Consider the following 27,553-nt stretch of genomic DNA (forward strand, 5'->3'; position numbering starts at 1 on the left):
CCACCAAGTGTACATAAAAATATTACTATTTTTTAAAAATATTTTTTTCCAGAATATTTAGCACCGAATAGCACAGAGAGTGGGACAAGTAAATAACAATTACAATCAAAAACGTGTCAGATATAAGCAGTTGGTGCATCAGTTCTAACAGGATTGTTGAAGCTTTGCTCTGATAAACTAGGGAAAAAAGAGGCTTTTCTTCTTGAATTCCTCCAGTGTAAACTCATCCAGCTGATATTTGCAGCAATGAAGTGGAACACAGTAGATTGGAGCTTGCTCACAAATCCCAATTGACATGGCCTCAGGAGAATGTGCAGGCCAATTTTAAATGAGTTGATGTTATCCCTAAAATTAGCATGTTGCATTGTTTCTGCTCTCTTCACATTACTGAGAAGGGCCTTTATACCAGTGATCAAGCAACTCCATGAAAGATCATTGAAGTATGCAGTTGTTTACTATGGTTTGGATATCCTTGTACTTCAATGAGTTGCCTGGTCACCGGTAAAAAGATGTGCCTGAAGAAGGGTCCCGACCTGAAACATCACCTATCCATGTTCTCCAGAGATCCTTCCCGACTCAGTGAGTTACTCCAGTGCTTTGTGTCTTTTTTTATTTGTTCTGATGTGTGGTGGGAGCTAAATGTAAATTTGACCCTGTGTTTGAAAAGACCATCTGGCAAGGGCTTTTTTGCCAGGTTTACCAGGCAGAGGAAAGGTGAATCATCTTCGAATAAAGACAGCATAGAAACACACAAACAAAGAAAATAGGTGCGGGAGTAGGCCATTTGGCCCTTCGAGCCATTCAATATGATCATGGCTGATCTTCCAAAATCAATACCCCGTTCCTGCTTTCTCCCCATATCCCTTGATTCCATTAGCCCTAAGAGCTATAGTTAACTCTCTCTTGAAAACATCCAGTGAATTGGCCTCCCCTGCCTTCTGTGGCAGAGAATTCCACAAATTCACAACTCTCTGGGTGAAAAAGTTTTTCATCTCAGTCCAAAATGGCCTACCCCTTATTCTTAAACTGTGACTCCCCCAACATGCGGAACATTTTTCCTGCATCTAGCCTGCCCAATCCGTTAAGAATTTTATATGTTTCTATAAGATCCCCTCTCATCCTTCTAAATTCCAGTGAATATAAGCCCAGTCGATCCATTCTATCATCATATGTCAGTCCCACCATCCTGGGAATTAACCTGGTGAACCTATGCTGCACTCCCTCAATAGCATGAATGTCCTTCCTCAAATTAGGAGACCAAAACTGCACACAATACTCCAGGTGTGGTCTCACCATGGCCCTGTACAACTGCAGTAGTACCTCCTTGCTCCTGTACTCAAATTCCCTCGCTATGAAGGCCAACATGCCATTAGCTTTCTTCACTGCCTGCTGTACCTGCATGCTTACTCTCAGTGGCTGATGTACAAGCACGCCCAGGTCTCGTTGCACCTCCCCTTTTCCTAATCTAACACTGCTGGTATTCTAAAAAAACTTCCCAACATTTTCTTTTGGTCCCATGCCTTTGGGAAGCCAGGATAAAAAATATTTTCTCCAAGTTCACAAGAGGATCCCTTCCAACTTAGGCCCACCTATCTTCCTATCATTGTGCTCATTCATAATCTATCAACCACACCTCCCACCCCATCACCCCAGTTCCTTTGGGGCTTACAAATCTCTCCGAATGGTTGTGACGTGAAGCTGAATGGTAGAATGACAAAGGCTTGAGCACTTGCATTGCTTGGCACTCCTATTGTTAGGATCAGGCTGTCATCCTTGGAATCACAGCAAGCCTTTCTTCATTGGCAACTAAAAGGGACTATGTTACTTTGTTTAGTTTAGAGATACAGTGTGGAAACAGGCCCGTTTGGCCCACTGAGTCCGTGCCGACCAACAATCACCCCAATACTTGTTCTATCCGACACACTAGGGACAATTTATAGAAAACTATTAACCTACGAACCCGCACGTCTTTGGAATGTGTGAGGAAATCGGAGCACCCGGAGTAAACACATGCAGTCACAGGGGGAATCGACAAACTGTGCAGAGAACACCTGTTGTCACGAAATGCTGGAGTAACTCAGCAGGTCAGGCAGCATCTCAGGAGAGAAGGAATGGGTGACGGTTCGCGTCGAGACCCTTCTTCAGACTGATGTCAGGCGGGCTGGGACAAAGGAAGGATATAGGTGGAGACAGGAGGACAGTGGGAGATCTGGGAAGGGGGAGGGGAAGAGAGGGACAGAGGAACTATCTAAAGTTGGTGAAGTCAATGTTCATACCACTGGGCTGCAAGCTGCCCAGGCGAAATATGAGGTGCTGTTCCTCCAATTTCCGGTGGCACTGGAGGAGGCCCATGACAGAAAGGTCAGACTGGGAGTGGGAGGGGGAGTTGACATGCTCAGCCACCGGGAGATCAGGTTGGTTAAGGTGGACTAAGGGAAGGTGTTTAGCGAAGCGATCGCCGAGCCTGCGTTTGGTTTCGCCGATGTAAAGAAGTCGACATCTAGAACAGCGGATGCAATAGATGAGGTTGAAGGGGGTGCAGGTGAACCTCTGTCTCACCTGGAAAGACTGTTTGGGTCCTTGGATGGAGGTAAAGGGACAGGTGTTGCATCTCCTCCGGTTGCAGGGGAAAGTGCCCGGGGATGGGGTGGTTTCACGGGTGTTCTGTTGTCACGATTGAAACTGGGTCTCTGGCGCTTTAAGGCAGCAACTGTGCCACTGTGCACCCAAGATTTGTGTTCCAATACGCCATTTCCTTTCCTCACAATTCCTCCCTTCAGGGAAAAAGGGTAACCAGAGAAAGGGTGGGGCCCCTCAGGAATACAAGTGGTCAACATTGTGTGGAGATATTTCCACACAGTGTGTGGAGTATTTCTCCTCTGTTTGTACTGTGGAGAAAGACATGAGGACTGGGGAACTTGGGGCAGCCAATGGAAGTGTCTGGAGGGCAGTCAGTATTATGGTCGAGGAGCTGCTGAAGGTCTTGATGTGTATGAAGGTAGACAAATCTCCTGGGCCTGATCAGATATATCCAAGAACACTGTACGAAGCTAGAGGACATTTCAGGTGGCCTGGGTAATATCTATGAGTCATAAGTAAATGCGGATGAGGTGCTGGAAGACAGGAGGGTGGGAAATGTTGTGCCTCTATTTAAGAAGGGCTGCAGTAAAAAGCCTGCATACTACAGGCCAGTCAGTCTAATATCTATGGTCGGGAAGTTATCGAGAGAGTATTCTATGGGATAAGATAGACATGCATTTAGATGGACAAGGGCTGATTAGGGATAGTCAGCATGGTTTTGTCCCTGGGTGGTCGTGTCTCACGACTCTGATTGATGTTTGCGAAGATGTGACCAAAAAGGTTGATGAGGGCAGAGCTGTAGATGCATATATGGATTTCGACAAGGCATTTGACAAGGTTCTGCATGGAGGCTGCTCTGGAAGGTTAGATCGCATGGGATCCAAGGAGAGCTGGCCAACTGGATAAAAAGTTGGCTTCATGGAAGGAAGCAGAGGTTGAGCACAGTAGGATGAGGGGTGATGTTATATATAGGATCATGAGAGGAATAGACAGGGTGAATGCAAATAGTTTTTTGTCCAGAGTAGGGGAATCAAGAATCAGATGACATAGGTTTAAGGGGAAGAGGGATAGATTTAAGGGAAATTGAGCGGAACCTTTTTTATACAAAGGGTAGTAGGTACATGGAACAAGCTGCCAGAGGAGATAGTTGAGGCAGGCAAAAAAATATTTGGTCAGGTACATGGATAGGATAGGTTTAGAAGGATAAACACAGGCAGGCGGAACTAGTGTAGATGAGGCATGTTGGTCGGTGTGAGCAGGTTGGGCCAAATGGCCTGTTTCTGTGCTGCATGGCTCTTTGACTCTATGGGCAATAGCTTCCTTTGTCAGCAAAATTGCATTCTCCCACAATGAACAGTGTGGTAACCTATTTGCAATTTTCAGCAAATCCTGTAGAAATTGTGCTAAAGTGCATTGGTGAGCCCTGGACGTGTTATTTGTTTGGGTGCACTGTCACCACGCATGCTTAGTCTTTCCTTTCCCCAGAGACCTGCAAAGTTCTTTAAGTACCCGGTATTTACTGTACAATGTCATCTCATTGTTAAATGAAATCAAACACCTTTGATCTCAGTCTGAAGAAGGATCCCAACCTGAAACCTCACCCTTTTTCTCCTGAGATGCTGCCTGAGCCACTGAATTACTCCAGCACTTTGTTTATCTTTGGTATAAACCAGCATCTGCAGTTCTTTGTTTTTACGTTTCACCAATGTATAAAATATCCAGCAAAATACACCAAATCGCACCAACACTACTACTTCCTTAGAAGGCTTAGGAAGTTCGGCATGTCCTCAACAACTCTCACCAATGTCTACAGATGCGCCACAGAAAGTATTTTATCAGGATGCATCACAGCTTGGTTTGGGAACAGCTCCAACCAAGACTGCAAGAAATTGCAGCGAATTGTGGACACAGGCCAGAACATCACACAAACCAACCTCCCTTCCATTGACTCCATTTATACCTCATGCTGCCTCGGCAAGGCCAGCAACATAACCAAGGTCGAGGCACACACTGGTCACTTCTCCCCTCTCCCATCAGGCAAAAGGTACAGAAGTGTGAAAACGCACACCTCCAGATACAGATAACAGTTTCTTCCCAGCTGTTATCAGGCAACTGAATCAGCCTACCACAACCAGAGATAAGTCCTGAACTACCAGCTACCTCATTGGTGACCCTCGGACTATCTTGATTGGACTTTGCTGGCTTTACCTTGCACTAAACGTTATTCCCTTATCATGTATCTGTACACTGTGAATGTCTTGATTGTAATCATGATTGTAATCATGAATTGTCCTTCTGCTGACTGGACAGCACGTAACAAAAACTTTTCACTGTACCTCGGCACATGTGAGGTACTAAACTAAACTGAATTGAATTAAAAATGTTCTTCATCCATCCTCCATACACCATCCCCTTCATCGTGACAGGGCTTTGGATCTAAGCCATGAAGGTGAAATACTAATATTAGTCATTTTGCCATAAAACTCGATGTAGAATTAAAATGCTGATCTTTTCATTGATACATGGTGTTGATGAAATTTTCCTTAGACGCAAATAATAATTGCTTCCGTACGATGAGAGCCCTGCCAGCACAGAAGACAGCTTCAATCAGCAACATTAAAGGCCTTTCGTTGACATGCAGTCAGTTTTCTTAAGCTTCCACTTCGGTGGAAAACTTTTTAGAGTTAACTATTTGGTTCGGACTTGGATATTTAATTTCTTGTGCTTCCATTCAAAAACAGTTGACCCACCAGGTCTAAACAGCGACATTGTTAATTCTCTCAGAGTGAAAAGCATTCACTAACAATTTGCCTATTTTGCTCAGGCTGACATTAACATTATCCTGCCCAATGGACCTGAAAAACTTTCCCATGGATGTGCAAACATGCGCGATGCAGTTGGAGAGCTGTAAGTAACAAGATTACATTTACAGGAATTATTGCGGTCTGTGTTATCCCTGGTCTAATGACAACTGTGAATGATATACCTCTTCATTGGCATTGCTTCATTGGCATTGTTGACTTTATTTTCTCTATTCCATTCCAGCTTTTAACTAATATTTTACATCAAATCCATCTACTGCAGTTTGTTGTCATGTTGAGTTTGATAGATCGTGCAGTTATTGTTATTGCATGCATATGTCTAATGAAAGATCAACGTTTCAAAACTCGAGAAACCTGTTGTTTCGTGTGCTGCCTTTATAATCTTACACCATTCAAGCATGCTACAGTCAATCTCTTTTGTCTAGTTCTCAACGTCACTATTAAAATGACAATTTAATTCATTATCTCTACATTCTGCTTCGTTTCATCTCCATTAGAGGGTGGTCTACATCTGTCTCCTACCATTTCCACTGCATCTTTGACCATTCCCAATGGCGTCTTCCATGCCTCAGACTCATGAGAACATGTCACGATTGTATATCAAAGGTAAATATTCAGTTAGTGAATCTTTATCTTCAGCGATTCCTATCGGATCATCTGACCAGCTTTGTCCGCGTGGTTCTTAACATTTTTTAATCAGTGTAAATTAATCTTTTAAGATCGCTAATTGATACTTTTGGTCACGGCCTGCAGTTGGGTACACGATGAACGATCTGATATTTGAGTGGCTGGAAGTCGGAGCCGTGCAGGTTGCAGATGGTCTGACCCTTCCACAGTTTCTTCTGAAGGATGAGAAGGAGCTAGGATATTGCACGAAGCATTATAATACGGGTAGGTCAAGTTCATTATTGGCACAGTTGAATTTCCCAATTGGAAATTACTTTGCAAGGGCAAGAATTAACCTGAGTGAGTTGCCTAATTTAATCACAAAAACAATGGTAAAGGTCTTTCTCGTTTGATAAGTAGGATAATACATTTGTTCATTTAGTATGTTGACACTAGTATTCTCAAAACGAGAAAATCTTCCTTGTATAATGATCTGGTCCACGCTGGATCTGGCAAATGCATCTTTATTAAGTATTTTTGTCATGTAATCAAGGAGCCTACGTTATAACTGAGATTGATTCTGCAAATGAACACTTCCACCATATTCAGTATTTGGGCATGGGGGCATTTAATGTGTCCCGCTGAGTAACTCCAGAATTTTGTGTCGAACTGCATTGAATGAATGCCCCAAAGATTAAAATGAATGGGCAGAAAATCATGACATCACATGCAAATGGAGAATGCTTCGGGATTTGAAGGATGTGACGTCATGATTTTCTGCCCATTCATTTTAATCTTTGGGGCATTCATTCAATAATGTCTCTTCCTCTTGTATAAGAAAATAACTGCAGATGCTGGTACAAATCGATTTATTCACAAAATGCTGGAGTAACTCAGCAGGTCAGGCAGCATCTCGGGAGAGAAGGAATGGGTGACGTTTCGGGTCGAGACCCTTCTTCAGAAGAAGAAGGGTCTGAAGAAGGGTCTCGACCCGAAACGTCACCCATTCCTTCTCTCCCGAAATGCTGCCCGACCTGCTGAGTTACTCCAGCATTTTGTGAATAAATGTCTCTTCCTCTTTCTCTTTCTTCTTCAGCACATGCTTGTGTTGTTATTGCTCTGCGATGGCATTCCATTTCTATTTTTAAAAGCCTGTACGTCCTCTTTAAATGCATCATCAAGAGTTCTGAACATGCCCAGTGTCTTGGATGCAGCAATAAAGAAAGCAACCACTGCTAGAGTCTAATTAACTGTAAATGTAAGGGCCAAAATAATCAGAATGTATAATGTTGTACATTGTTTACTGTCATTTCCCTGGCTTGAATTTCTCTGTGTGGTGCCAGCTGAGATGACAGGAAAATGAGAGATGAGTCCATCTACCAATTCACAACCCTTCTTCCCAGCCAGTGGGTATATTGGTAATCACCTGAAGTCACCAGCTAGTTGCCAGTAATGCACACTAGGTTTAGAGATGATGGGCTGGCGTTGCAAATTTGATCTCCATCCACTTCTCTTCCTGCCAGCTGCTGCTAATGTTGTTTTCCAGGACTGCTGATCTTGGGTAATGGACTTAGGGCCTCCTGAAGCGTGGTGAAAGACAGTCAGAGAGTAATACAGTGTGGAAATAGGCCCGTTGGCCCGACTAGCCCATGTTGACCAACATGCCCCATCTACAGGAGTCCCATGTCCCTGCATTTGGCCCATATCCTTCTAAACCTGTCCTGTCCATATACATGTCCGAATGATATTTAAATGCTGAAATGGTACCGGCCTCAACTACCTCCTCAGGTAGCTCATTCCATATACCTATCATCCTTTGGGTAAATAAGATGCTCCTCAGATTCCTATTAAAACTTTTTCCTCTCACATTAAACCTATGTCCTCAAGCTCTTGATTTACCTCTCTGGTAAAAGACTAATTTCCCTATTAATTCATTAATTTAATTACACATTTACCCTATCCATTCCTCTCGTGATATTAGACACCTCTATATTATCACCTCTCATCCTCCTGTGCTTCAAGGAACAAAGCTCTAGCCTGCTCAACCTCTCCCTGTAGCCCAGGCCCCTGAGTCCTGGCAACATCCTCACAAATCCTCTCTGCACCCTTTCCGGCTCAACACCATCTTTCCTATAACAAGGTGATCAAAACAGAACAGAATACTCCAGATGTTGCCTCACCGATATCTTATACAACATACAGATTATACAACATAATCTCCCAGCGTCTATGCTTCATACTCTAACTGATGAAGGCCGGTTTGCTGAAAGCCTTCTTGACCACCCTCTCTACCTGTGACTTTCAATGAACTATGCACCTGTACTCCTAGATCCCTCTGCTCTACAACACTCCCCAGAGCCCTGCCATTAGTTGTGTAGTTTCTCCCCTGGTTAGACCGCAAAATGCATCACCTCACACTTATTTGTATTAAACACCATTAAACAATTCCTGAGCCCAGCTGCCAAACCAAACGAGATCCTGCTGCTATTTTTGACAACCATCTTCGCTATCTACAAGACTTTAGTGTCATCTGCAAACTTATCAATGACAAACAGCACCAGGCCTGGTACCGTACCCTGAGGCACACCATGAGTTATGGGCTGCCCGTACGAAAAACAACCTTCCACCAGAGAGCTTCATCAGTTTTGAGGTGCCTGCTTCTTTAGGATTCCTCACTAGTTCTGTTGTAATGCCTCTGGTATTTCCTCTCTGACACTGACAGTCCATCTCATGCGGTTAGAAACCTTATTGAGATCTCTCTGCGCACACAGAAATTGATTCTGGTGGCCAAAAGGCTGATGGCTCTCCCACTTGAAAGGAGTCTGTCCATTTCCTATCGCAGATGCTGCCTGATCCACCTATTTCCTCCAGCAGTTTGTTTTTTAACTTGAAATTCAAGCTACCCATCTTCCAGTTTGTAACATTTTCGCCAGCCAGCCTTGCTTCAATGTTTTTGTAATGGATGCAGGGCAGTTATACCCTGTATAGTGCAGTTTACAGATACTGCCTGGAAAAAGGCCCCTCGGCCCATCGAACCCGCGCCGACCAGCGATCCCCGCACACTAACCTACACACACGAGGGACGATTTACACTTAAACCAAGCCAATTAACCAACAAACCTGTACGTCTTTGAAGTGTGGGAGGAAACCTGAGCACACGGAGAAAACCCACGCAGGTCACGGGGAGAACGTACAAACTCCGTACAGACAGCACCCGTAGTCAGGATTGAACCCGGGTCTCTGGCGCTGTAAGGCAGCAACTCCACCGTTATGCCACTAGAGTTCATTGGGAATTCATTTATTTATTCATGGGATCCATAAGCATCTCGCTGGACACATTTACAGTCCACAAGGAACAGCAACACCCAGTGTGCAGTTTGATACCCTCATTAGGCAGTGAGATGCCTCTCATGAGCTGGTTGCTGCTTTCAATGGGCACAGGGTTGCAATCTCTGCTGTTCTGCAACGCTAAAACGGGTGCAAATTTCTACAAATAGTGTGTTGGTTGCGACCAACAGACTGTTCTGCGCAAACGGTGAGACGTTGCACGTCAGCGGCCCTGCGCAAAGTTGGCAGGGAGCAGACTGAGGGGAAGAGTAAAGGCAACTGAGACTGTTCACCCATGATTCGAGCTCTGTCATCCAGCACAACTTTTAGTTCTGGAGATTAAATCAATGGTGCTGTGATCTGAATAGCAGCAGATGTCATGATTAAAGTCCTAGATGGTCACCATTGTCCACCCAGCCCACTGTGTGTCATATAGTTTAGTTTAGTTTACAGATACAGCGCAGAAACAGGCCCTTCGTCCCACTGGGTCCGCGCCGACCAGTGATCCCCGCATATTAACACGATCCTACACACACCAGGGACAATTTTTACATTTACCAAGCCAATTAACCTCCAAACGTGCACGTCTTTAGTGTGGGAGGAAACCGAAGATCTCGGAAAAAACCCACGCAAGTCACGGGGAAAACGTGCAAACTCCGTACAGATAGCGCCCGTAGTCGGGATAGAACCCGGGTCTCCGGCGCTGCATTTGTTGTAAGGCAGCAACTCTACCGCTGTGCCACCGTGCCGCCCATATAGTCAGACAGCATAGAAACAGGCCCTTATACTCAACCAGCCCATGCCAACCAAGGTGCCCAGTCTACACTAGGCCCACCTACCCACGTTTGGCCAATATACCTCTATATACTTTCTATACATGTACTGGTCCAAATGTAAATGTTGTTATAGTACCTGCCTCAAGCACCTCCTCCAGCACCTCATTTCATACACCCACCACCCTCGATGTGAAGAAGTTGTCCCTCAGATTCCTTTGAAGCCTTTTCCCGCTCACCTTATGCACGTGTCCTGTGATACTTGATACCCCTACTGTGGGTAAAATACTATGTGAATCTACCCTATCTATTCCCCTCATGACCTTATACACCACTATAAGATCACCCTCATCCTCCCGCGCTCCTAGGAATCGAGTCCTGGCCTGCCCCCTCTCACGAAAGTTCAGCCCTTCAATTCCTTGCATCATCCATGAAAATCTTCTCCACACTCTTTCCAGCTTAACAACATCCTTCTTAAGGCAGGCTGATCAAGACTGAACACAATACTCCAAGTGCGGCCTCGCCAATGTTTTGTATGACGGTAACGTAGAGCTTACCCGGTGTTCAGGTTTATTGCATCATTGTCCCCCTTCAGCTGGCAAATCGTTGGGCAAAAAGTCACCAACCATGTGGTTTAGTTTAGAGATACAGCGCGGAAACAGGCCCTTTCGGCCCACCGGGTCTGCGCCGACCAGCGATCCCTGCACATTGACACTATCCTACACATACTAGGGACAATTTTTTACATTTACCAAGCCAATTAACCTACATACCTGTACGTCTTTGGAGTGCGGGAGGAAACAGAAGATCTCGAGGAAGAGGTTGGGCACAGGTTACTGATTGTGGATGATCAGCCATGATCACAATGAATGGCGGTGCTGGCTCGAAGGGCCAACGGCCTTATCCTGCACCTATTTTCTATGTTTCTATGCTTCTACCTCAGAGAAAACCCACGCAGGCCACGGTGAGAACGTGCAAACTCCATACAGACAGCACCCGTAGTCAGGATCGAACACTGGTCTCTGGCGCTGAGGCAGCAGCTCTACCACTGTGCCAGCGAGCCACCCAGCGAGCCACCCAGCGAGCCACCCAGCGTGCCACCCAGCGTGCCACCCAAATGATAGACATTTTTTAAAATGGGAACATGAATAAATCTTTCAGTCCCTGAGGCCTTTAACACCTTTGTCCCGCCCCCCTGACATCAGTCTGAAGAAGGGTCTCGCCCCAAAACATCACCCATTCCTTCTCTCCTGAGATGCTGCCTGACCTGCTGAGTTACTCCAGCATTTTGTGAAATAAATACCTTCGATTTGTACCAGCATCTGCAGTTATTTTCTTACACCACCATTAGACAAGGTCATTGCTGATTTCTAGCTCGACAATGAATGGTGGAGCATAGTGAGAGGCCAGAGGAAGCTCTTCTGTAACACTTTTCAACAGTGCTGGTATTCTCATTTAAAGCATTTTATTGGGCAAAAATAGGTCAAGATCTGGATTGCGAGATCTGATGGTGATGTTTCCACTTACATGCACCCTTTGCTCTTCCAGCCAGTAGAAATAGAAGGCTTTGGCAAGAGACATGGAAGAAACAAGGCTAGGCGCTGCAATGAGCCATTTGAATGGTGAATACTGCAAGCAGAGTATATGAATGAATGAATGAATGAATGAATGAATGAATGAATGAATGAATGAATAAGTTTCTTGGCCAAGTATGTACACATACAAGGAATGTGCCTTGGTGCTCCGCTCGCAGGTAACAACACGAACATGCAGTAAACAATTAAGAATAAAGCATAAAACATTAAAGCATTAAAAATACATCATAGCGGTCTAAACATGTGAGTGCAATAAACCAGAGCAAAAAGAGACTACAGACTTTAGGTTATTGAGCAGAGCTACTACTCGCGGGAAAAAATCTGTTTTTATGTCTGGCTGTTGATGTTGAAGGCCATGAATGTTTCGGAGGCTTGATTGGATGGCAATCAAGTGGACTGTATTTCTTCAAATGGTATTAAACTTCCATCATATGGTTGAAGATGCACTCACCCAGTCAATCTGGGGAGTAGGTCACCACACTCCTGACTTGTACTTTACAGATAGGCTTCACAAAATGCTGGAGTAACTCAACGGGTCAGGCAGCATCTCTGGAGAGAAGGAATGGGTGACGTTTTGGGTCGAGACGTCACTCATTCCTTCTCTCCAGAGATGCTGCCTGACCCGTTGAGTTACTCCAGCATTTTGTGATACCTTCGATTTGTACCAGCATTTGCAGTTATTCTCTTACAGATAGGCTTGGGGGGGTGTAAGCTGCTGGGTTACTTATTTCAGGATCTACGTTGAAGCAGGTATTCCAAAGACTGATTAGTAGTTGCTCCCTAAATAGCAACTCTTCCAGCGACCTTTTCCATTTCGATGGTCTAGTGCAGTGCCTAAACCAATTTGCTGACTTTCCAAATCACCTCTCATCAATCCTGCTCTGATTCTGCCAGGTGTCGAGCTCTCCACAGAAGTCAATCTTGCAGTGGAATCCTTTGCTTCTGGTGTGATCAGATTATCCCCACTACCATCAGCCCAGGCAGCGTAGACTTGAGTCAGTGCACTTGGACTGTGGGAATAGCAGTAAAATCACTCCTGGCAGCAGCTGTCAGAAACCTCCTATCCCTGGTAGATGATCTGAGGTTCAAAATGTGGCCTGATAAATGTTTGAATCCTAAGTGCTTTTGTCTTGTTGAATACTAGAACAGCCTGAAAAAGAGTCTTGGCCCGAAACGTCATCTATTCCTTTTTTCCAGAGATGCTGCCTGACCCGCTGAGTTAGTCCAGCTTTTTGTGTCTACCTTCTGTTTAAACCAGCATCTGCAGTTCCTTCCTACCCACTAGAAAATGGTACCTGCACCTTAAAAGGCATTAACAATTCATATAATTAACCCCTTTTGTGTTTGCTCTAGTAATATCAAAGGGCCATAGAGGAAAGCAAAACACTGTAAAACATCTAATGCTGGAGTAACTCAGCGGGACAGGCAGCATCTCTGGAGAGAAGGAATGGATTTTTTTTGAGGATGTAACAAGAAAAATGGACAAGGGAGAGCCAGTGGATGTAATGTACCTGGACTTTCAGAAAGCCTTTGATAAGGTCCCACACAGGGGATTAGTGGGCAAAATTAGAGCACATGGTATTGGGGGTAGGGTATTGACATGGATAGAAAATTGGTTGGTAGACAGGAAGCAAAGAGTAGGAATTAACGGGTCCCTTTCAGAATGGCAGGCAGTGACTAGTGGGGTGCCGCAAGGCTCAGTGCAGGGACCGCAGCTGTTTACGATATACGTTCATGCTTTAGATGAAGGAATAAAAAGTAACATTAGCAAATTTGCAGATGGCACAAAGCTGGGTGGCAGTGTGAACTGTGAGGAAAATGCTGTGAGGGTGTAGGGTGACTTGGACAGGTTGGGTGAGTGGGCAGATGCAGTATAATGTGGATAAGTGTGAGGTTATCCACTGGTGGCAAGAACGGGAAAGCAGATTACTATCTGAATGGTGTCAGGTTAGGAACAGGGGACGTACAATGAGACCTGGGTATCCTAGTACTTCAGTCACAGAAAGTAAGCATGCAGGTACAGTAGGCAGTGAAGAAAGCCAATGGCATGTTGGCCTTCATAACGAGAGGAGTTGAGTATAGGAGCAAAGAGGTCCTTCTGGAGTTGTTCAGGGCCCTGGTGAGACCACACCTGGAGTATTGTGTGCAGTTTTGCTCTCCTAATTTGAGGAAGGCATTCTTGCTATTGAGGGAGTGCAGCGTAGGTTCATGAGGTTAATTCCTGAGATGGCTGTACTGTCATATGATGAAAGAATGGAGGGACTGGGTTTGTGTTCACTGGAATTTAGAAGGACGAGAGGGGATTGTATAGAAACATATAAAATCATTAAGGGATTGGGCACACTACATGCGGGAAACATGTTCCCGATGTTGGGGAAGTCCAGAACCAGGGGCCACGGTTTAAGAATAAGGGGTAGGCCATTTGGAACTGAGATGAGGAAAAACATTTTCACACAGAGTTATGAATTTGTGGAATTCTCTGCCTCAGAAGGCAGTGGAAACCGATTCACTGGATGCATTCAAAAGAGAGTTAGATGGAGCTCTTTGGGCTAGCGGAATCAAGGGGTATGGGGAGTAGGCAGGAACGGGGTACTGATTGTGGATAATCAGCCATGATCACATTGAATGATGGTGCTGGCTGGAAGAGCCGAATGGCCTACTCCTGCACCTATTGTCTATGTATCTGTTTAAAACCCACGCGGTTATGGGGAGAAAGTACAAACTCTGTGCAGACAGCACCCGTAGTCAGGATCGAACCCGGGTCTCTGGCCCTGCAAGCATTGTAAGGCAGCAACTCTACTGCTGCGCCAACGTGCCGCCCAATTGAGATGTTACCCCAGCCTACACCATCTTATTTTCACCTCTGAGTACAGTACATGCTTTCCATGGATATTTGTATCTTATGTTTTTTGGAGTATATGTAATGGGTTTCAGAGTACTACTGCTGGTATCACTTACATCTGGTTGCCGATAGAATTTCAACACTGGTAATCATTGCACTTTGGGCAATCCTGGGCTGGCTAGCCTTTTATTTCTAATTAACCTCACTCAGGTAATACCAGATAAGAGACGGGTTTATCAAAAATGTGTATGAAGGAACTACTGATGCTGTTTTAAACCAAAGATAGACACAAAATGCTGGAGTAACTCAGCGGGTCAGGCAGCATCTCTGGAGAGATGGAATGGGTGACGTTTTGGGTCGAGCCCCTTCTGACTGAGAGTCAGGGGAGAGGGAGACAAGAGATATGGAAGTGTGAAGATATGAAAGCAGGGCAAAGGGAATGGAGATCCAGGAAAATGTAGATTAGATCATTGTTAGATGGGAGAAGGCAACAACAAAGCAAACGGAGATAAAATGTAGTCGGAGAGTAAGACTGGTCAGAGAACTGGGAAGGGGGAGGGATGGAGAGAGAGGGAAAGCAAGGGTTACTTGAAATTAGAGAAGGCAATATTCATGTCACTGGGGTGTGAGCTACCCAAGTGAAATATGAGGTGCTGTTCCTCCAATTTGCGCTGGGCCTCACTCTGACAATGGAGGAGGCCCAGGACAGAAAGGTCAGAATGAGAGGGGGAATTAAAGTGTTTAGCAACCAAGAGATCACGTAGATTCAGGCGGACTGAGCGGAGGTGCTCAGCATCCGGGCTTTGTTAATGTTGCTCCAATGTTTGACTCACTATGTTGCGCTTTTAGAGTGCAATTTGCCTCTGTGGCAGAATCAAACCATCTCCAGGCTTGAGAATTAGAATTCTGTAATTTCTGGCAATCCACAGTCAGCCTTTGAACCAAAAGCAATTTTGAGACTAATAATCTGAACAGCCGCAATGATTCAATATCATGTATTTGCAGCTTAATTACAGATTAAAAATACAGGCTATCCAGTTTACAAAAGCAGCTGTGAGTCATTCAGCCTGATCTCCAGAGACCTCTGAGACCTGTGTAAAGAATACAATTGTGTTCTGTGGTTCTGAGAGGTAATTTCTAAGTCTACTGGATGAATTGTGCAATCATGTAAAAAAATCAAAATGATTGGTCTTGCACCTGAATAATTAACTATCTGTACCTGAGAATTAACTTTTGAATTATTCTGTATTCAGATGTATAATTGGTTGAGCTTGTTATATTGTATTACTAAAAGATCACATTGTAATACTATGAAGAGCTGAGTTTAGTTTAGTTTTGAGATACAGAGCAGAAACAGGCACTTCGGCCCACCGAGTCCGCACCGACCAGTGATCCTCGCACATTAACACTATCCTACACACACTAGGGACAATTTAAACTTATACCAAGCCAATTAACCTACAAACTTGTACGTCTTTGGAGTGTGGGAGGAAAATGAAGATCTCGGCGAAAACCCACGTGGTTACGGGGAGAACGTACAAACTCCGTACAGACATCACCTGTAGTCAGGATTGAACCCGGGTCTCTGGTGCTGCAAGCGCTGTAAGGAAAGGCAGCAGCTCTATCGCTGCGCCACCGTGCCACCCATCAAGAGTGTTGATATGAAATGTGCAAATATAAAGTTTTAATTTGGCATTTAGTAAAATCATAACACTGACCTGTTAAGACATTATTATTTTATACTTAAACACAAAATGCTGGAGTAACTCAGCGGGACACGCAGCATCTCTGGAGAGAAGCAATGGGTGACGTTTTGGATCGACACCCTTCTTCAGACTGAGAGTCGGGGAGAGGTAGTCTAGAGAAGGGAAAGGTGTGAAAACGACAGATCAAAGCAGCTGATGGTAAGGAAACGTAGAATGGTTCATTGTTGGCTGAGAGGAATATTGATTGTTTGCCTCCCTGTCTCAAGAAAGGTCTCGACCCAAAACATCACCCATTCCTTCTCACCAGAGATGCTGCCTGTCCCGCTGAGCTACTTCAGTATTTTGTATCTATCTTCGGTGTAAACCTGCATCTGCAGTTCCTCCCTTCGCATTATGATGTTATATTTCACTTCCTTACTAATTTGCAAACTATGTGCTGGATTCCCCATCACAAAAGCCACCTACTTCCTCCACAGTTAGTCTTGCTTCCCCACCCTCTGGCTCTATGTCTCTCCTGGGCAACCCATGAACATCCCTTTGAGGTTGCAGGACCCCATGAAGAGTTTATTGCTCCACTTTCTCATCCTCCACCTTATGATAACAAACGTTGTGCCTATATCCGAGGCTGTTTCCCCATCAGATATCCTGGCCCTCAACAGGACCTGCAAACCCTTTACATCTGTTTGTACCAACTTGGGTCCAGTCTGAAGAAAGGTCTCGACCTGAAACGTTACCCATCCCTTCTATCCAGAGATGCTGCCTGTTCCTCTGAGTTACTCCAGCATTTCGTGTCTATCTTGGGTCAATGCCCATTCCATTAACATCTCAGTTGTAAAGTTTATTTAAAGCTCATCCTCATGTTGAAATCACTTTACAACTTTGTTGTCCATATGATCGATGGACAGGAAAGTTTTACAGGGACAGGAAAGGTTTAGAGGGACAAAGACCAAATGAAGGCAAATTAGACTAGCTTAGATGGAGCATCTTGATCAGCATGTATGAATTGAGGCCGAAGGGCCTGTTTCTGTGATGTATCCTATGATTCTATACCTCAGCAACATCATGTAGCTCTCCAGAGACCAACTTTCCAGTTTATGGCCTCATGCACATATTGTGCCTCTCAATCCACAACCATGACCTTAACTATTTTCAGATCCTAATTTCTGGAACTCACTCCACAAGCCTCTGATTCCCCATCTTTCTCTCCACCTGCAATTTCAAGTCATGTTTATCTCTTTCAGGGGTTTTCATCTAATTGCACTTTTATGAAGAATAGGTTTGGTTGTTGTCTGGCTTAATAATCATGTTTGTATACCACACTGTGGACACCATATTAATTATTGGGTAACAGTTAGAGTCATAGAGTGATACAGTGTGGAAACAGGCCCTTTGGCCCAACTTGCCCACGCCGGCCAACATGTCCCAGTTACACTAGTCCCACCTGCCTGCGTTTGGTCCATATCATCCAAACCTGACCTATCCATCTAACTGTTTATTAAATGTTGGGAGAGTCCCTGCCTCAACTACCTCCTCTGGCAGCTGGTTGACAAGTCTCCTCTATTCAGCAGTGATAGAAACTCATTTTACCTGGCTTTGGGCACTTTTCTCTACAATGTGAAAGTGAGCTGCCCCCTAAAATGCCTTGAGATGCTACAGAAGATGGACAATATCTGCAAAGAATATTTCTTCTCATTTTTTACCTTGGAACATGTAACATGAAACATAGAAACATCAAAAATAGGTGCAGGTGTAGGCCATTCGGCCCTTCAAACCAGCACCACCATTCAATATAATCATGGCTGATCATCCAAAATCAGTACCATGATCCTTCTTTCTCCCCATATCCTTTGATTCCATTAGCCCTGAGAGCTCTATCCAACTCTCTCTTGAATACATCCAGTGGATTGGCCTCCATTGCCTTCTGTGGCAGAGAATTCCACAGATTCACAACTCTCTGACTGAAAACGATTTTCCTCATCTCAGTCCTACCCCTTATTCTTAAACTGTGAACCCTGGTTCTGGACTCCCCCAACATCGGGAACATTTTTCCTGCATCTAGCCTGTCCAATCCCTTAAGAATTGTATATGTTTCTATAAGATCCCCTCTCATCCTTCAAAATTCCAGTGAATATAAGCCCAGTCGACCCATCCACGAAGACCAGAGAACACGAGGTAGTTAATTGTGATGTCTTGAGGATTATTCAAATTACAGTCGAGAAGGTGCTGGATGTTCTAAGACTTAAGCTAGATACATTTTTGGGCTGCTTCAGATATATCCAAGGTCACTGTGGGAAGCCAGAGAAAAAAATTGCAGGAATCCTGATCCTGTCATTATTAGAGATAGGTGAGGTGTCAGAAGTCATTGGAGAGTTGCTAATATTGTGAATTTATTTAAGTAAGTCCAACATGTTCGATAGGAGAAAGGACAAGGTAGCGCAGCGGTAGAGTTGCTGCTTTACAGCGAATGCAGCGCCAGAGACTCAGGTTCGATCCTGACTACGGGTGCTGCACTGTAAGGAGTTTGTACGTTCTCCCCGTGACCTGCGTGGGTTTTCTCCGAGATCTTCGGTTTCCTCCCACACTCCAAAGACGTACAGGTATGTAGGTTAATTGGCTGGGTAAATGTAAAAATTGTCCCTAGTGGGTGTAGGATAGTGTTAATGTACGGGGATCGCTGGGCGGCACGGACTTGGTGGGCCGAAAAGACCTGTTTCCGGCTGTATATATATGATATGATGATATGATATGACACAAAGTCCTGGAGTAACTCAGCAGGGCAAGACAACATCTCTGGAGAATAAAGGTATCACAAAATGCTGGAGTAACTCAGCAGGTCAGGCAGTCTGAAGAAGGGTCTCGACCCGAAACGTCACCCATTCCCTCTCTCCTAGATGATGCCTGACCTGCTGAGTTACTCCAGCATTTTGTGATACCTTTGATTTGTACCAGCATCTGCAGTTATTTTCCTACACATCTCTGGAGAACATGTGTATGTGAAGTTTCAGGATGGGACCCTTCTTCAGACCCGAAACGTCACCTACTCATGTTGCCAGAGATGCTGTCTGACCTGCAGAGTTATTCCAGCAGTTTGTGTCCTTTTGTGTATTAACCAGTATCCTCAATTCTATGTTTCTACATCTGTGGTAGAAAAGGTACTGGACAGGATTCTGAGGGATAAGATATACATGTATTTGGAAACATCGGATTTGATTAGGAATAATCAGCATTCTTTTGTGCATGGGAGATCATGACTCAACCTTGAATTAGTTTTTTTGAATTAGTTGAATTAGTTTCTTTGAAGAAGAATCTCCAGAAGATTGATGAGAGAAGGTGAATATATGTACTCTGTATGCCTCAAGAATCAATGCTGGACCCATTGTTGTTTATCATCTCTATCAACAATTTGGATGCAAATTTATAAGGCATGATTAGCAAGTTTGTTGATGACACTTAAATAGGTGTATGGACTGTGAAGATAATTACCATGAAATGCAAAGGGGTGTGTGTGTGTGTGTGTGTGTGTGTGTGTGTGTGTGTGTGTGTGTGTGTGCGTGTGTGCGTGTGTGCGTGTGTGCGTGCGTGCGTGCGTGCGTGCGTGCGTGCGTGCGTGCACCCGTGCACCCGTGCGTGCCTGCGTGTGTGTGTTGCCGTTTCAGGCCAATGTCCTTTTTGGTCATTGAGCCGAAACATTAACTCGGTTTCTCCCTCTCCAGAGACTGCCTGACCAGCTGAGTATTTCCAGTAATTTTTGTTCTTATTTCTGAAATATAATGTGCAAATTCATATCAAATAATGTCATACTTTGCCTGAAAATATGGTGCACTGCAACATTTGTTAGGATAACTTCAATTCATTTCACACAGAGATCCACAACTGAGAACAGCTCAGTGGCATAGCTAGTAGAAATGCTGCCTCATAACACCGGAGATCCAGGTTTAATCCTGACCTCGGGTGCTGGACGTGTAAAGATTACACTTTCTACCTGAGATCACGTTGGATTTCCCCAGGTTCTCTGGTTTCCGCCCATATCCCACAGACAAGCAGGTTTGTACTGGGGGAGCGCAATAGCACAACGGTAGAGCTGCTGCCTTACAGCGCCAGAGACCCGGGTTCGATCCTGACTGTGGGTGCTGTCTGTACGGAGTTTGTACGTTCTCCCTATGACTGCATGGGTTTTGTCCGGTTTCCTCCCACACTCCAAAGACGTGCAGGTTTGTCGGTCAATTGGTTTTGGTAAAATTATAAATTGTCACTAGTGTGTAGGATAATGCTAGTGTACAGGATGAATGCTGGTCAACATGGACTCAGTGGACCGAAGGGCCTGTTTCCATGCTGTAGCTCTAAACTAAACTAAACTAAAACTAAGAACATAGAACAATGAATGGGTACAGCACACGAACGGGCCCTTCGGCCCACAATGTTTGTGCTGAACATGATGCCTGGTCTTATCTTATCCAACTGTACATGATCCATATTCCTCTATTCTCAGCATTTCCACATACCTATCCAAAAGGCTCTTAAACGCCTCTATCGTATTTGCCTCCAACACCACCCCTGCCAATGTGTTCCATGCCCCCACCACTGTGTGTAAACAAAAACTTGCTCCACAACATCTCCATTAAAATTTACCCCTCTCACCTTAAAGCTATGTGTTCTAGTGTTGGATATGTCCACCGTATCTATGCCTATCAACATTTTAGATACTTCTCTGAAGGTAGGTTAATTGGCTGAGATACAGCACGGAAACAGGCCCTTCGGCCCACCAAGTCCGCGCCGCCCAGTGATCCCCGCACATTAACACTATCCTACACACACTAGGGACAATTTTTACATTTACCCAGTCAATTAACCTACATACCTGTACGTCTTTGGAGTGTGGGAGGAAACCGAAGATCTCGGAGAAAACCCACGCAGGTCACGGGGAGAACGTACAAACTCCGTACAGACGGCGCCCATAGTCAGGATCGAACCTGAGTCTCCGGCGCTGCATTTTGCTCTAAGGCAGCAACTCTACCGCTGCGCCACCGTGCCGCCCTGTTGTCACTAGTATGTCGCTAGTATGTCGCTAATATGTCGCTAGTATGTCGCTAGTATGTCGCTAGTATGTCGCTAGTATGCAGGGAAGTAGTCGAATCTGGGTTGTATGGATGAGAAAGTAGGACAAATAAATATAATGGGATCAATACAGATTAACACAAAAGGGTGGTTGATAATCAACATAGACTTGGGTGGGCTGAAGGGGCCTGTTTCCACGCTGTTCCTCTCAATGGCTCAATAGACAATAGACAATAGACAATAGGTGCAGGAGTAGGCCATTCAGCCCTTCGAGCCAGCACCGCCATTCAATGCGATCATGGCTGATCATTCTCAATCAGTACCCCATTCCTGCCTTCTCCCCATACCCCCTCACTCCGCTATCCTTAAAAGCTCTATCCAGCTCTCTCTTGAAAGCATCCAACGAACTGGCCTCCACTGCCTTCTGAGGCAGAGAATTCCACACCTTCACCACTCTCTGACTGAAAAAGTTCTTCCTCATCTCCGTTCTAAATGGCCGACCCCTTATTCTTAAACTGTGGCCCCTTGTTCTGGACTCCCCCAACATTGGGAACATGTTTCCTGCCTCTAATGTGTCCAATCCCCTAATTATCTTATATGTTTCAATAAGATCCCCCCTCATCCTTCTAAATTCCAGTGTATACAAGCCTAATTGCTCCAAGCATCTGCATTGAATTCCAATTAAAAACATGATGTGAAAACCTTAATGCATTTGGAACATCGATACTATTGTGGAGTTGTAAATCTGAAAGATATTCGATACATTAGATATTCTATACATCAGTTGTACTGATGAAAATGTGTCATAACAAAAACATTAGCTCAATTCTCTCTCAATTACTGTTGCTGACTTACAGAGTGTTCATGCTTTCTTTCTCTTATTTGATTATTAAGTCTTGAAGAAAATATGCAACTGCTGTCTTACGCTAAATTCTTCTTTAACAGGAAAATTTACCTGCATCGAAGTTAAGTTCCATTTGGAAAGGCAGATGGGTTACTACCTAATCCAGATGTACATTCCAAGTCTGCTGATTGTCATACTGTCCTGGGTCTCATTTTGGATTAACATGGACGCAGCTCCAGCAAGAGTTGCTCTCGGCATCACCACAGTACTGACGATGACTACCCAGAGCTCTGGCTCACGAGCTTCACTTCCAAAGGTGAGATACTGTCACTCCTGCATTTTCATCAACCTAACATCTCATCGACCAGTAAATTCAAGATCTAGATTAGAATTTCCCACCTGGAAATTCAAATCTTCTCGTCACTAACCAATTTGCAATAGTATTCTTACATGTCACGTGTACCGAAGTACAGTGAAAAGTTTTTTGTTTGCGTGCTATCCAGTCAGCAGAAAGACAATACAAGATTACAATTTGGAGGAACAGCACCTCATATTTCGCCTGGGCAGTTTGCAGCCCAGTGGTATGAACATCGACTTCTCCAACTTTAGATAGTTCCTCTGTCCCTCCCTTCCCCTCCTCCTTCCCAGATCTCCCTCTATCTTCCTGTCTCCACCTATATCCTTCCTTTGTCCTGCCCCCCTGACATCAGTCTGAAGAAGGGTCTCGACCCGAAACGTCACCCATTCCTTCTCTCCCGAGATGCTGCCTGACCTGCTGAGTTACTCCAGCATTTTATGAATAAATACAAGATTACAATCAATCCATTCACCGTGTTTAGAAACATGATAAGGGAATAACGTTTAGTGCAAGGTAAAGCCAGCAAAGTCAAGGATATCCAAGGGACATCAAAGAGGTAGATAGTAGTTCAGCACTGCTCTCTGGTTGTGATAGGATGGTTCAGTTGCCTGATAACAGCTGGGAAGAAACTGTCCCTGAATCTGGAGGTGTGCATTTTCACGCTTCTATACCTATTGCCCGATGGGAGAGGGGAGAAGAGGGAATAGCCAGGGTATGACTCATCCTTGATTAAGCTTGCTGAGGCAGCGAGAGGTACAAATGAAGTCAATAGAAGGGGGATTGGTTTGTGTGATGGCTCATTGAAGAACTCTTGCTACATCAGAATGCAACCCTGACTTTAGACTTTAGATATGCAGCTTAGGAAACAGGCCCTTCGGCCCATCGAGTCCAAGCCGACCAGCGATCGCCCATACACTAGTTCTATCCTACACACTGGGGACAATTTACAATTTTACAGAGGCCAATTAACCTCCTTTAACAGAATGCAATGCCATGCTTTCCCACATTGCAATTGGATGATTTATCAGAATGCAATGCCATTCTATTTGAGAATGCAACACAAAAGAATTTGAACAAATTTCAGCAGTGTGCGTGAAAATGCCACGTTGCATGTGTATTCATTGTTATTCCATAAATCTGAAAATGTGATTAATAAGGATGGCATAGTAAGGGGACCATGGATGACCAAAGGGGTTGTATACTTGGGCTGAAAGAAATAGGAAGCCTATGTTAGGTTTAAGAAGGTGACATCAGACAGGGCTTGTGAGGAATATAAAGCAAGTAGGAAAGAACTCAAGCAGGCGATTAGATCGGCCAAACTGCCTTAATCCGTCTTGTCTTTTGGCAAGACAGAGTAAGGAAAATCGCGAGGCTTTTTACAGCTATGTTACAAACAAGAGAGTAACCAGGGAGAAGGTAGGACCACTCATGGATAAAGGACGGTATCTATCCTTGGATCTTGGGGAGGTGCTAATTGAATACTTCGAGTCTGTATTCACCAAGGAGAAGGACTTGGAGGACAGCAAGATCAGAGTGGAGTCCAGTTTGTCCAGTTTGAGATCAAGATGGAGGTGGTGCTGAAGCTCTTGAAAAGCATCAAGGTGGATAAGTCCCCAGGACCTGATGGGATCTATCCCAGGTTATTGAGGCAGGCAAGAGAGGAGATTGCAGGGGCATTGACGAGGATCTTTGTTTCTTCTGTAGCCACAGGCCAGGTCCCAAAGGACTGGAGAGTGGCCAATGTTGTTTATTCCTTTAAGAAAGGAAGCAGAGAGAATCCAGGGAACTTGTTGTTGTTGTTGTTGTTGATGTTGTTTGTCCTTCGGGTTCGAAGAGGACCATGACTTCACTTTCAATCTTATTATTTCGACCGCTGATTGGGATCTCCGCCTGCCGAGGTTGAAGTCACGACTTGCGCTTGACTTGGATTTAAGTGCGGGGGAGTTGCGCAGATCATCGGCCTCACTCTCTCGTCCTGGCCTATCGGGTTCCAGCAGCAAGACATAGTCGAGGGAACTATAGGCCGATTAGCTCACGTCAGTGGTAGGGAAACTATTGGAGATAATTCTTTGAGATGGGATTTACTACCATTTGGAAGAGAATGGGCCTATTAAGGACAGCCAACATGGCTTTGTACATGGCAGGTGATGCCTTACTATTTTGATTGAGTTTTTTGAGGAGGTGATGAAGGAGATTGATGAAGGTAGGGTGGCGGATGTTATCATATCATATCATATATATACAGCGCGGAAACAGGCCTTTTCGGCCCACCAAGTCCGCGCCGCCCAACGATCCCCGCACATTAACACTATCCTACACCCACTAGGGACAATTTTTACATTTACCCAGTCAATTAACCTACATACCTGTACGTCTTTGGAGTGTGGGAGGAAACCGAAGATCTCGGAGAAAACCCACGCAGGTCACGGGGAGAACGTACAAACTCCTTACAGTGCAGCACCCGTAGTCAGGATCGAACCTGAGTCTCCGGCGCTGCATTCGCTGTAAAGCAGCAACTCTACCGCTGTGCTACCGTGCCGGTAAACAGGTTTCAGTAAGGCTTCTGAGAAGGTCCCACAAGATCCAGAAGATTAAGATAGATGGGATTCACTGTGTCTTGGGCACGTAGATTAAAAAATGGTTTATTTACAGAAGATTGTGATGTGGTAAAAGGAAGATATTCTAGCTGGAGGGCTGTGAACAGTGGAGGTCTGGAAGGTCCTGTGCAGCGACCTTCACTATTGTAACATATATAAATGATTTTGAAGTAATTGTTGATGGGTTGGTGAGTGCGTTTGGTAAAATGTCAAATTATGTGAAAGAGTTATTTTGCGGAGGAAGGTTACATTGCTTTTTCACTTGCCTTAAAATCTGTAATAATAAAAACAACAAATAGACACAAAATGCTGGAGTAACACAACGGGACAGACAGCATCTCTGGAGAGAAGGAATGGATTACGTTCTTCAGTCTGAAGAAGGGTCTCGACCCGAAACTTCACCCATTCCTTCTCTCCTGAGACGCTGCCTGTCTCGCTGAGCTACTCCAGCATTTAGTGTCTATCTTCCGGTGTTAACCAGCATCTGCAGTTCTTTCCTACATGTAATGAAACTACTTTTTTCCCCCCGGGAAATAGATCAGGCTTCACCAATGTTGGAGAAAGAAAACAATGAATCATCCATTTTGACTCGTTTCTTTGTTTTGTGCTTCACCATACCAGAACGTAATTGAACTAGGGTTTAATTTTGGTGCTGCTTGACTGACTTCCACCAGGGTAGGGTAGACACTTTATCTCAGGCGGAGAGGACAATCAAGCAGGATATTTAGTGATCTCTGCAGCAAAGCATATAGATGCAGGCACTGATAAAACATATTTGTGTTTTAGCTCGTAGAAATGCTGCCTCACAACGCCACAAGCCTCTGTGTGATTCCTTCTGCGATCAGCCAGTGAGGATCTTTGATTTTGTTTTGTTTTGCATAAGTAACAACCATCCAAAAACATTTACTCTTAATTTTTTACGTGCACAATGAATGTGTGATACACTCCTTCAAAATTTTTCGCTGGATCAAAAATGGGCTCACAGTTCACGTCAGAATTGTTCAGAAGCCTTTCATCGTCAAAGGGTTGCTTCTTTTGAATCGAGTGTTTTAACGAAACCTTTAAATTGTTGCTACCGATGGCACCATTTTAGATTCCAATCAGCTGGTTCTCTAACCAAGGTTTAAGCATGAATATGTACTGATACTTGTGTTATAATTTAGACCTCATCAACATCCTTCAGATTCATTGAGAAGCCTGGCTTTTCACGACAAAGTGAAATGCGTAGCTTATATAAAAACCCAAGAACACAAGGCAATTAAAACCGCAGAATAGGACATAAAATATGAGGCATGTAATAAAGGCAACAGGAGAAATGTCATTACGAAACTTCTGATGCTATTCTTAGCATTGCAATAATATTCTTTCCCCATGCTAGCAATATTCAACAAATATTAAAAACATTAATCAAACATGGTTCGGGAAGATTTTTCTTAATTAAAAACAGATCAACAATTTTGAAGCAGTTAACATATCACTAAACACATTATGGATCTGAGCATTACTGTGAGCCAGAATTATTATTGTTTCATTTCCAGTGAGGATTATATTGCTCTTTGCGGAGTGCGGAGAAAATTGGAATCGTTCTCAAGACAGATGTTCCAGTTGTGCAGCACTGACAAAAATCCAGCATGTTCATAAAGTCGTAATTTAATAAGTCAGAGGAGCAGAATTATTCCATTAGGCCCATCGAGTCTACTCTGCCATTCAATCATGGCTGATTTACCTTTCCCTCTCAATCGTATTCTCCTGCCTTCTCCCTGTGACTGTTGACATCCTTATTAATCAAGAACCTGTTCATCTCAGGGACCAGGGATCAGGGGCCAGAGCCCCTTCCAAAACCAGGGGCCACAGTCTAAGAATAAAGGGGAGGCCATTTAAAACTGAGGTGAGAAGAAACTTTTTCATCCAGTGGAGACCAATTCACTGGATGCATTTAAAAGACAATAGAAAATAGGTGCAGGAGGAGGCCATTCGGCCCTTCAAGCCAGCACTGCCATTCAATGTGATCATGGCTGATCATTCACAATCAGTACCCCGCTTCTGCCCTCTCCCCATACCCCCTGAGTCCGATATCATTAAGAGCTCTATCTAACTCTCTCTTGAAAACATCCAGAGAATCGGCCTCCAATGTCTTCTGAGGCAGAGAATTCCACAGATTTACAACTCTCTGAGTGGAAAAGTTTTTCTTTATCTCCGTTCTAAACGGCCTATCCCTTATTCTTAAACTGTGGCCCCTGGTTCTGGACTCCCCTAACATTGGGAATATGTTTCCTGCCTCTAGCGTGTTCAATCCCATAATAAGTTAAGAGAGTTAGATAGAGCTCGAGGGGCTAGTGGAATCAAGAGATATGTGGAGAAGGCAGGCACGGGTTACTGATTGTGGATGATCAGCCATGATCACAATGAATGGCGATGCTAGCTCGAAGGGCCGAATGGCCTCCTCCT

General features: G+C 44.5%; 1 protein-coding gene across 10 annotated transcripts in view; it reads left to right on the forward strand.

Annotated features, from left to right (window-relative positions):
- The window catches only part of glra2 (glycine receptor, alpha 2), a 195,685-nt gene that overhangs the window by 123,317 nt on the left and 44,815 nt on the right, over positions 1–27,553 (forward strand). For all 10 annotated transcript variants that reach the window (XM_078408991.1, XM_078408990.1, XM_078408988.1 and 7 more), the window contains 3 exons: positions 5,405–5,487; positions 6,156–6,293; positions 22,252–22,466. In XM_078408991.1, coding sequence (XP_078265117.1) covers positions 5,405–5,487; positions 6,156–6,293; positions 22,252–22,466 — 436 coding nt within the window. The remainder of the gene's footprint in view (positions 1–5,404; positions 5,488–6,155; positions 6,294–22,251; positions 22,467–27,553) is intronic.

The sequence above is a fragment of the Rhinoraja longicauda genome, chromosome 12 (assembly GCF_053455715.1).
Source record: "Rhinoraja longicauda isolate Sanriku21f chromosome 12, sRhiLon1.1, whole genome shotgun sequence".
In the NCBI taxonomy this organism is placed as follows: Eukaryota; Metazoa; Chordata; class Chondrichthyes; order Rajiformes; family Arhynchobatidae; genus Rhinoraja; species Rhinoraja longicauda.